The sequence below is a fragment of the Eumetopias jubatus genome, unplaced genomic scaffold (assembly GCF_037043125.1).
Source record: "Eumetopias jubatus isolate StellerSeaLion01/CBP00866 unplaced genomic scaffold, mEumJub1_p1.0 scaffold_12, whole genome shotgun sequence".
NCBI lineage: Eukaryota > Metazoa > Chordata > Mammalia > Carnivora > Otariidae > Eumetopias > Eumetopias jubatus.
Genome location: NW_028274818.1, coordinates 106,470,613 through 106,482,820, shown reverse-complemented (window position 1 = coordinate 106,482,820; position 12,208 = coordinate 106,470,613). Strand labels below are relative to the sequence as shown.

The following is a 12,208-nucleotide window of genomic DNA, read 5'->3' as shown; positions in this document are numbered from 1 at the left end:
GCTCTGGGCATTCATCGTAAAAGGCAAAAGTGAACTCCAGTAAGCCAGCGATGCGAAGGGAAGAAGTGACCAATGCTTTACTGTACTCACTTATTGCTGCCATTCAAGCATGCTTTTTGCATAGCATCAACAGTGTATTGAAGGAATTCGTGGGCATCTTCTTGGTTTCCAAAGCGGAAGTGCCTAGCTATACCTGTGAAGTTTAAGTAAAGACAAAGCTTTATCATCACATGGGATACGCCCCGGCTGTACCCCCCCGACATTCTATCTAATGACCATCTGTCAGTTAGAATACACCTGCTAATTATTTTATGAGGACGTAGCACTAACACACACTATCCTGAGAACAGCGAGGACCACGCCCTTTAGACCATTACAAGTGCACATGGCCTAGAGCTCCTGAGAGCCCAGAGACTCCAGGTCTGCAGGAAGTTAATAAAACTGTACTTGAATAAATTCAACTTTAGCTGTATTGTCTCAAAAATTTGTTCAAAACGTTATGTTTGTTCGAAAGGTGATGTTAGCGCACACAATCTTAAATTCAGTGCTAGATCTCCCTAAGAGAATCCACAGCAAACATAAATGTCTGAACCCATCTCGGTTCTGTCTCAACAACCCCACAGAATACACTGTGTGCTCAGCATCTCTGCAGCCTTGTTTCTAACGGACTAAATGGCTGCAAGACAAAATGACATAATAAAAAACAACAGCGGGGCACCTGGGTGGCTCAGTTGGTTAAGCGACTGCCTTCAGCTCCGGTCATGATCCCAGAGTCCTGGGATCGAGTCCCACATCAGGCTCCCTGCTCAGCGGGGAGTCTGCTTCTCCCTCTGACCCTCCCCCTTCTCATGCTCTCTCTCATTCTCTCTCAAATAAAAATCTTTAAAAACAAACAAAAAACAGCATAGACAATGTCACAATAAAACATGAATAGAGCAATTTCTATACATGAATATACAGAAATACATACTAGCTTGAGTCATACGAAACTGCCCGTATTCCGCCAGTTCTGCCTATAAAAATGGCAATCTCATGATCCTGCCACGTGTGTGGGGTTATGTGAGCTCATGGATATATGTGCACACAAACAGCGATGACCTTTTCTTAAAGTCTAGTTTTAAAAATAATTAATCTTTCCTTATATGTAAAAAATAAAACAAACAAAATTTCCCCTGACTAAAATTCTGCCAGGATCCAACACAGCTTAAAAAATGTTTGCGTTGTCTCCTCTGGCCTGTTAATACTGCCGAGGGCCAACAGAACACCTCTTAATCTTCGGCAGCTTTTTAGGCAAAAGGATTATAGATTGTCACTGTATAATTATCCACCCCTGTAATTACCCCGCTAGATTCCAGATTAACAGTTAGGGTTTCTTTTTTATTTGCATGCATTTTTTCCCTTCTAACTCAGTTAATTAAGATGATGTAAAAGTTTATTACAAAACCACATAGAAAGTGCATTAAGGCATTTCACGTACCTTACTGGGGTCATTGTAATGCAAAAGAAAATTTTCAAGTCATTTAAAAATTAAACAGAGAAAGTGAAATTTATCCACAAGTTTGCTGTCATGAGTTTAAATGTTGCTTTAAGAGTGTAATTAACTTTAGTTTGATCATTCCTAACGCTATACACAGCCTAATGCTCATTCACTGAATTAAAACCAATTCAAAACTATTTAAAGAAACCTGTGGGACAATATTATAGTATAACTCAGCATAGTAATCCAAATAGCTAGTGGAAAAAATCATTGTAAAACTTATCAATGAATTTATGAACAAAGTGAGTTTTTTTTTTTAAAGATTTTATTTATTTACTTGAGAAGGAGAGAGCGAGCGAGCGAGCAAGCACAAGCAGGGGGAGTGGCAGGCAGAGAGAGAAGCAGGCTCCCCACTGAGCAGGGAGCCCGACACAGGGCTGGATCCCAGGACTCCGAGACCACCACCCGAGCCAAAGGCAGATGTTTAACCAAATGAGCCACCCAGGCACCCCTAACAAAGTGAGTTTTTAAAATTTTTAAATCTGTGGGGCGCCTGAGTGGCTCAGTCAGTTTAATGTCTTACTCTTGATCTCAGCTCAGATCTTGATCTCACAGTTTTGAGTTTGAGCCCCGTGTTGGGCTCCGCACTGGCGTGGAACCTACTTTAAAAAAAAAATTAATTTGCTTGTATTAAACTGAATACCTTATTATATTGTCATCTTTTGTGGTTTCAAAGTATATTTCTATACTAAATGTTTTACTAAAGATTTGTTATCAATTAAAGCCATACCCACGTATGATAAAACATGTTTGTTTTCTACAATACACCAGGAGCTTATCTTTTACCAGTTAGGCCATTAAGACCAATTACCTAATAAACACTAACATAAACTACTAGAGATGATACTTACGCCGCATCTCATTAATGACAAACATCGGCTTAATAACATCCCCAGGATTACTGAGTGCCTGAGTGATATGTGCTTGCATTGTACACATCATACAAAATCCTTCTGCATGACCTGAAAGATAAGACCATAATCCTCCAAATTAGCAAAATATGACTTCATACAGACATCACAGAATATTTTAAATAAGGGGCACAAACCTGAAGTGAAGTAACAACAATAGCTACTGTGTGTCACACCTTGAACTACATACTTTCATTCATTTTCATTTAATTCTCTAACAAACCCAAGTGATAAGTATATACTGGCTCAATTTTATAAGAGAAGAAACTGAGGCTCAGAGAGTTAAAATTTTGCCCAGTGTCAAACAGTATTAAGTGGAAGACACATACTGGACTAAAAATTTTCTTCATATTCAAAGCCTGTGCTCTTAACTACTCTTTATACTGGAAAAGTAAGATTTCTCTTATACTAGTATCCGTCTCAAACAGTAAAAAAAAAAAAAAAAAAAAAAAAGTCACAAGAGGCTGAAAGCCTCTCCATATTATATTCTGGTCTTGTTGGCCATATACAGGGGTCTCTGTTGCATATTCTTCTTCTTTCCTTCTTCCGTTTTACAACTTTAAGAAAATGTGAAAACCATTCTTAGCTCATGACTAACTGGTTCTACTGGTATCTTGTGAGCAGAGGCCACAAATGCCGCTAAACATCCTACAAGAAGCCCAGGCCAGCCCCCACAACAAAGCATTATCTGGTTCTAAACATCAATAGTGCTGAGATTGAGAAACTCTGCCTTAAACTAAAGGCCGCTCAGAACCTAACAAAGCTTTAAAAGCTTTGAAAGGTTCAAACCATTTTCAAGTGACATACCTGTGTCCCAGAATAAAGCTCAAAAATATTTATAGGAATAAAAAAAAAACCCTCCAGCACCCCAAAACATAAAGTTCTAATCAAAGACCACAAGACATGCAAAGATGCAGGAATGACCAATAACAAGGAGAAAATAAACAGAAACAGACCCAGAAATGGCACAAATAATAGACTCAAAAGACAATGACGTTAAAAAAGACCTTGTACACATAATCAATCACATGTTCAAGGAGGTAGAAAAGAACAAGAGCATGTTAGGGAGAGCCATGGAAAAAGAGCCAAATGTATTTTACAGGTGAAAAGTAGAATCTCAAGATGAAAAACACACCAGGCGAGATTAACAACAGATTAGACAGAGGGGAGAAAAGATCAGTGAACTTGAAGACTTCGCAACAGAAATCATCCATAATGAATCATACACACACAGACTCAAAACAACAACAACAAACAGATAAGCTTATCAGTGAGCAGCGGGACTCCTTCAAGTTAGTCCCTAAATAGACATGGAATTGGGAGTCTGAAGGGAGAGAACAAATATCTCAGGAAATGATGACTACGTACAGAGAGCACAAGGGAGATTTTTAGAGTGATTCTACAGTTTTGTGTTCTGAAGCGGTAGTGGTGTGCATGAACCTGTACCTGTGTTAAAGTTCACAGAACGATACACCAGAAAAGGTTAATGGTGCTCCATTTACAAAAATAAGTTTTTTTAATGACTAGAAGCCACACAAATTTGAAACAGTACACTGACAGATCTAAGAACCTCAACAAATCCCAAACAGAAAACAAGAGACAACTACACGAAGAACCACTCAGTCAGACTGCTGAAAACAGTGACAGAGAGCATCATAAAAGCAGTTAGTAATAAAAACATGTACACAGAAACAAAGGTAAAACTGACAACAGATTTCTTGTCAGAAACAACACAAGACAATGCAGTAACATCTTTTGGGTGTTAGAATAAAAATGTCAACACAGAGTTCTATACCCCATGAAAGCATCTTTTGAAAACAAAGACGAGATTTTCACTTCTGGGAAGATGGAGTAAAAGTTCCTTTCCCTATTCCTTCCACAAAGTACAAAAGCCCTGGACACAAAACATAAAAAGCAAACATAAGAAGGCTGTGAAAGAGAGAGTAAAAGACAAGCTAGCAACTCTGGAACCCAAGGAATGACACTGTGGTGAGTTCCCTGGGTTTTCTTTGTGCCTCATACAGTCTAGAGCTGAAGAAGCCAGCAACCTGGAAACAAGAACAAATAGAATAAAGCCTCAATGAAAGTCTGCACTCTCTTTAGCCAAAAGACCAGGAAAAGGGAGCTTGGCAAGACAGAAAACCTCTAGACAGTAATTCTCTACACTGGCCACAAGCCTCAGAAAAACAATGACCCCCTGACCCCTAGGCCAACAAAGGTCAAGTGGGCAGCCTAAACTTCCACTTGCCAGGCTGTAATGAGGCATCCCAAGCCACCCACTGGAGCAGTGTTAGAGAATATGGATTAGGAGCTGGAACTTTCATCCACGCTGGGTGATAACAAACCACACCCCATCCCACAGCAAAGATCAAGTCAGGAACCTGGAGTTCGACCCCACCCCCCGGTTGTAAAGAAGACTCCCTCCAATTCTCCACTGGGGTAGTTTCAGAATCAGGACTTTCACCATCACCCGGTAGTACAAAGCCTGGTGTCAGTGGAGACCCAGTCGGGAGCAGGAATGAGGAGCCCCAACCCCCTGCCCCATCCCATGAGTGTCAATGGAGACTGAGTAGGGAAGCTGGACTTCTACCTCAATCTAATACTACTTCCTTTGCCAAATTGGTATCACAGAAAGTCAGCTGAAACAATCAACAGATAATATCCACATAAAATTTCTAACATAAAAATGTCCAGGTTTCAAGTGAAAATCATTCATCATAACAAGAACCAAGAATTTCTCAACTGGGTGAAAAAAGACAATACAGGCCAACATTGAGATGACAAGAGATGTTAGAATTATATAACAAAGGATTTAAAGAAACCATGATAAAAATGACTCAACAGACAGTTATGAACACACTAGAAACAAATGAAAAATATAGAGACTCAACAAAGAAATAGGAGATAAAAAGAACCAAATGGAAACTTTAGAAATGAAAAACACAATAATCAAAATAAGCTCAGTGCATAAGCTAGACAGAAGAATGGAGATTACAGAAGAAAGAAGCAGTAAACATGAAGACAGAACAATAGAAATTACATACTCTGAACAGAGAGAAAACAGACTCGGGGAAAAATGAACAGGGCATCAGGGACCTGTAGGACTCTAATAAAACAACTAGCATACATGTCATCAGACTCCCAGAAGGAAGTGAGAGACTAAGCTGGGCTGAAAAAGTATTACAAGAAATGAAGGCTGAAAATTTCCCAAATTTGGTGAAAGAAGTCTCTACAGATTCAAGGAGCTGAGCAAACCCCATCAAGAAAAAAAGAAATCCATGCCAAAACACATCATAATTAAACTTCTGAAAACTAAAGACAAAAAAATCTTGAAAGCAGTGAAAGAAAAACAATACCTTACCTATAAAAGTGTATGAAAAAAAACAAAAGAAAAATGACAGAAGATTGCAGATCAAAAACTATGGAGGCCAGATGAAGTGGCAAAACAATTTTCAAGGTCTGAAAGAAAGACTGTCAACCCAGAATCCTATGCACAGTGGAAACACTCTTCAGGAATGAAGGCAAAATCAAGACATTCTCAGATGAAGCAAAACTAAGAAAACCTGTCACGACTAGACATACCCTAAAAGAATGACTAAGGGAAGTTCTCTCAACAAAAAGGAAATGATTTTAAAAAAAAAGAAACCCTAGAACATCAAAAAGGAAGAAAGGGGCACCTGAGTGGCTCAGTCACTGTGCGTTAGACTCTTAGTTTTAGCTCAGGTTGTGATCTTGGGGTCGTGGGACTGAGCTCCATGTCAGGCTCTACACTCAGCATGGAGTCTGCTCATCCCTCTCCCTCCCCCCGCTTGCACTCTCTATAAGTAAATAAAATTTTAAGAAAAAAAAATGACTTAAGACTTGATCTGTCAATAAACTTAAATGTAAATGTTCTAAATACACCAATTAAAAGACCCAGATTAACAATGCAGATTGACTAAACCATGTGATATCTATAAGAAACTCACTGCAAATAAAACAGTATAGACAGGCTGAAAGAAGAAGGATGGGAAAGACCTGTCATGCAAACATTAGTTCAAAGAAAGTTAAAATGGCTATATTAATATAGCAGACAAAGCGGATTTCAGAACAAAGAAAGATACCAGACATAGGGACATTATCAAAAATCCATCAATATATATATAGCAATCCTGGGCGCCTGGGTGGCTCAGTCGTTAAATGTCTGCCTTCGGCTCAGGTCATGACCCCAGGGTCCTGGGATTGAGCCCTGCATCGGGCTCCCTGCTCGGCGGGAAGCCTGCTTCTCCCTCTCCCACTCCCCCTGCTTGTGTTCCCTCTCTTGCTTTGTCTTTCTCTGTCAAATAAATAAAATCTTTAAAAAAAAATATATATATATATAGCAATACTAAATGTGTTTGTATCAAACAACAAAGTTGCAAAATACATGAACTAAATTCTAATAGAACTGAAAACAGACATAGAGAAATCCACAACTACAGCTGGAAACCTCAACATTCTTCTGTTAATAAATGAACAACTAGAAAATCAACAAGAATACAGAACTCAGCAATATCCTCAGCCAATGAGATATGGCCAGTTTATAGAACACTTCACACAACAGCGGAATACAAATTCATTTCAAGCGTTCGTGGAACATACACCAAAACAGACCATATCCTGGCTCAAAAAACAAATGTCAAAAAATTTTTAAGAGAATTAAAATAATAAAAGGTATGTTTTTTGCCACACTGGAATCATATTAGAGATTAGAGAGATAACAAGAAAAACAGTAAAAACCTGGAAACTAAGTAACATGCTTCTATATAATCCATGGATCAAAGAATAAGTCTCAAGGGAAATTTAAAAATGCACTGAACTGAATGAAAATGAAAAGGCAACATATCAAAAATTTGGAGACACAGCTAAAGAAGTGCTGAAAGAGAAACATATAGCAATTATCAATATTAGAAACAAAACCAAGGATAACAATACAGATCCTGCAGATACCAAAAATTGATTTTGTAATTTAAAAACTCACAAAAAAGAAATCTCCAGACCAAGATAGTTTCACTGATAAGTTCTACTAAATGTTTAAATAAGAATTTACATCAATTCTATATAATCTCTTCAAAAATACAGAAAAGGTATTAATATATCCCAAATTCATTTTGTAAAACTAGTATTACCCTGATACCAAACAAAAATGGCATAAAACCAGAAAATTACAGACCAACATCTCTCATGGATATATAAAAACCCTTAATAAATATTACAAATAAAATTCAACAAAATATAATTACACATCAGAGGAGAGAAGAAAAGATGGCGCCAAGTAGGAGGACCCTAGGCTTGCCTCGTTCCATGAATACAAGATAATTATCAAATCATCCTAAATATCCTAGAATTGACTTGAGGACTGGCAGAACAAACTCCACAACTGAAGGTAGAAAAGAGGCCAAATGAAGAAGGCAGGAAGTGCAGAGATGCAGACTGGGAGAGAAAATGTGGCAACTACAGTGGGTAGGGAGCTGCGGTCACAGAGAAGGGCGAGAGAGAAACTAGCACACAGACCAGCGTACAGGGAAGATGAATCCCCATAGCAATTGGCTTGGAAAGCAAAAGGGTCCAAATTTCATGAGTTCTTACAACCAGGGGGGCTTAAAGCCTGGTGTTTTAAAGGTCAGAGGGCTGGGCTCTTGCAGAGCTCAGAAGACATTGGTGCTGCTCTTGGAGAAAAGGTTAGAGCAAATAGCCTGCAAACACAAAACATGGGAACAGCCATCTGAGAGGGCCTGGGGCACACAGTGAGGAAGTCAGCTGCTCATCTTGAACGGTGTCCCAGAGAAACAGCGTTCACAGAGAGACCACCTGAGAAACAAAGGAACTGACCTGTGCCATTTCTCCCTCCCACCCTCAACATAAACAAAGAGCCAACTGTGGGAACCAGCGCAGCACCAGCACTACCTAACTTGCTTACACCAAGCTCTCCTGTGCTTCGGAAGAACCACCCTTCTCAGTCACACTTGCCTCAGTCCTGGTGCAGCAGGTCCCTCCCCAAGAAGACCGACCCCAAACACCTGCCAACACCCATCTCCCTACCATGGTGTTTTGCGAGGCCTTGGTTCTGGGCGGCACAGTAACAGGTCTCATTTTACTAGCAGACAAGAGCACAGCTAGTTAAAAGTCGCCACATTCAAGCCAGGGACCAACACTGCCCAACACTGGCAAAGAGAGCCTCTGCAAACAACTGGATGAAAAATAAAGTAGCTAAAATACAACAGCAGAACACACGTATTACACACTGGAGACATCCCAGAAGTGCCAGGCCTTGGGGACCAGGAGACACTACACTGCAGGGCATTACAGGACCTCTTCTTCATAAAGCCATTACCCTCTAGAACTGGGAGCCATAAGTGACTTTAAAACACAGAAATAGGCACAGAGACTTAGAAAAATGAGAAGACAGAGGAATTTGTCTCATATGAAAGAACAGGAAGGCCATGGCCAGACATCTAAGCAAAACAGTTATAAGTAACATGGCTGATGGAGAATTTAAAACAATGATCATAAGGATACTCAATGGATTTGAGAAAAGAGTGGAGGACATCAGTGAGACCATTAACACAGAGATAAGGAATAACATAGCAGAGATGAAGGACTCAATAAATGAAATGGGAAACACACTCTATGGAATGAACAGCAGGCTGGAAGAAGCAGAAGAACAAATTAATGGCCTGGAAGACAGAGTAATGGAAAGTAACCAAGGTGAACGAGAGAGAGAAAAGAGAGAAAAAAGAATTATGCAAAACGAGAATAGACTTCGGGAACTCAGTGACTCCATCAAACATAATATTCATATTACAGGGATCCCAGAAGAAGAAGAAGAGAGAAAGGGGGGCAGAGAATTTATTTCAAGAAATAATAGCTGAACACTTCCCTAATCTGGGGAAGTAAACACATACGAGATCCAGGAGGCACAAAGAAGCCCCCAACAAAATCCACAAAAGCAGATATACACCAAAACATATTGTAATTAAAATGGCAAAATATAGTCATAAAGAAAAAATATTAAAAGCAGCAAGACAAAAGAAGACAGCTACATACAAAGGAAACCCCTTAAGGCTATCAGCAGATTTTTCAGGAGAAATTTTTCAAGCCAGAAAGGAGTGGCATAATATAGTCAAAGTGCTGAATGGGAAAAATCTGCAGCCGAGAATACTCTATCCAGCAAGGCTATCATCCAGAACAGGAGGGGAGACAAAGAGTTTCCCAAACAAGACCTAAAGGAGTTTGTGGCCACTAAACCAGTCCTTCAAGAAATTTTGAAAAGGACTTTTTGAGTGGAAAAGAAAGACCAAAAATGACAACATGGAGGTAGGAAACACAAAAGCAGTAAAAATGAATATTTCTTAAAAAAAAAATCAGTCAAGGAATTAACAAAACAAAAGGATGTAAAACATGACACCATATACCTAAAACATGAGGAGGAGTAAGAACGGGTTCAAACTTAAACCATCATCCACTTAATATAGACTGCTTTATGTAGAACATGTTATATACGAACCTAATTGTAACCACAAATAAAAAACCACTAATAATTATGCAAAGAATAAAGAAAAAGAAATTCAAATCTATCACTAAAGAAAACCAGCAAACCATGAAAGAGAAAAAGAAAGAAGCAGGGAAAATCTTCAGAAACAACCACAAAACAAGTAATAAAACAAGTAATAAAATCAATACATACCTATCAATAATTACTTTGAATGTAAACAGACTAAACACTTCAATCAAAAGACACAGGGTGACAGAATGGATAAAAAAAAAACAAGACCCATCTATATGCTGCCTACAAAAGACTCATTTTAGACCTAAAGACACCTGCAGATTGAAAGTGAGAGGATGGAGGACGCCTGGGTGGCTCAGTCGGTTAAGCATCTGCCTTCAGCTCAGGTCATGATCCTGGGGTCCTGGGGCGAGCCTGCTTCTCCCTCTACCTGCTCTGCCTGCCCCCTGTTTGTGCTCTTGCTCTCTGACAAATAAAATCTTTAAAAAATAAATAAATAAAAAATATTAAAAAAAAAAAGTGAGGGGATGGTGAAATATTTATCATGCAAATGGATGTCAAAAGAAAGCCTGAGTAGCAATATTTATCAGACAAAACAGATGTTAAAACAAGAACTGTAAAAAAGAGACAAAGAAGCACACTATATAATAATGAAGGGGACAGTGCAATAAGAAGATATAGCAATTGTGGATATTTATGCACCCAACATGGGAGCACCCAGATATATAAAACAGTTAATAACAAACATAAAGGAATTAATTGATAACAATACAATAATAGAAGGAAACTTTAACACCCCACTTAGATCAATGAACAGATCATTTAAACAGGACATCAACAAGTAAACAGTGTCTTTGAATGACACACTGGACCAAGTGGATTTAATAGATATATTCAGAACATTCCATCCTAAAACAGCAGAATACACATGGAACACTCTCCAGAACAGATCACATTATTAGCCCACAAAATAAGCCTCAACAAATTTAAAAAGACTGAAGTCATACCAAGCATCTTTTCTGACCACGATGCTATGAAACTAGAAGTCAACCACAAGAAAAAATCTGAAAAGACCACAAATACATGGGGGCTAAATGACATGCTACTAAAAATGAATAGGTCACCAAGGAAATAAAACAAAAAATTTAAAAATACACAGAAATGAATGAAAATGAAAACACAATGGTTCAAAACCTCTGGGATACAGCAAAAGCAGTTCTAAGAGGGCAGATTATAGCAATAAAGACCTACTTCAAGAAGAAGAAAAATCTCAAATAAATAACCTACCCTTGCACCTACAGGAGCTAGAAAAAGAACCACCACTAAAACCTAAAACCAGCAGAAGGAAGGAAATAATAAACATTAGAGCAGAAATAAATTATAGAGAAACCAAAAAAATAATAGAACAGTTCAATGAAACCAGGAGCTGTTTCTTTGGGGGGGAAAAAAAAAATCAATACCTCTAGCCAGACTTATCAAGAAAAAAAGAGGAAGGACCCAAATCAATAAAATCACAAATGACAGAGGAAAAATAACAACAAACACCACAAAAATATAAACAATCATAAGAGAATATTATGAAAAACTATTTGGCAGGGCACCTGGGTGGCTCAGTGGTTAAGTGTCTGCCTTCAGCTTGAGTCATGATCCCAGGGTCCTGGGATCGAGTTCCACATCGGGCTCCCTGCTCAGGGGGAAGCCTGCTTCTCCCTCTCCCACTCCCCCTGCTTGTGTTCCCTCTCTCGCTGTGTCTCTGTCAAATAAGTAAATAAAATCTTTTAAAGTAATAAAAAAATTTAAAAATAAACTATTTACCAACAAATGGACAACTTAGAAGAATTAGATGCGTTCCTAGAAACATATCACCTCCCAAAACTGAATCAAGAAGAAACAGAAAATTTGAACAGACTCATTACCAGCAAAGAAATTGAATCAGCAATCGAAAAACTCCCAACAAACAAAAGTCCAGGACCAGATGGCTTCACAGGCAAATTCTACCAAACATTTAAAAAAGAGTTAGCACCTATTCTTTTCAAACTATTCCAAAAAAATAGAGAAAGAATGCAGTTGGAAGCTTTCCTTCCATGAGGCCAGCATTACCCCGGTACCAAAACCAGATAAAGACACCACTAAAAAAGAGAATGACAGGCCAATATCTCTGATGAACACAGATGCAAAAATCCTCAACAAAATACTAGTAAACCAAATCCAACAATACATCAAAAGACTCATTCA

At 38.6% G+C, this 12,208-nt stretch overlaps 1 protein-coding gene across 2 annotated transcripts in view; it reads right to left on the bottom strand.

Annotated features, from left to right (window-relative positions):
* USP42 (ubiquitin specific peptidase 42) overlaps window positions 1-12,208 on the bottom strand; it is a 49,029-nt gene that overhangs the window by 18,168 nt on the left and 18,653 nt on the right. For both annotated transcript variants that reach the window (XM_028088486.2, XM_028088487.2), the window contains 2 exons: window positions 2,389-2,499; window positions 91-193 (listed from right to left, as the gene is read on the bottom strand). In XM_028088486.2, coding sequence (XP_027944287.1) covers window positions 91-193; window positions 2,389-2,499 — 214 coding nt within the window. The remainder of the gene's footprint in view (window positions 1-90; window positions 194-2,388; window positions 2,500-12,208) is intronic.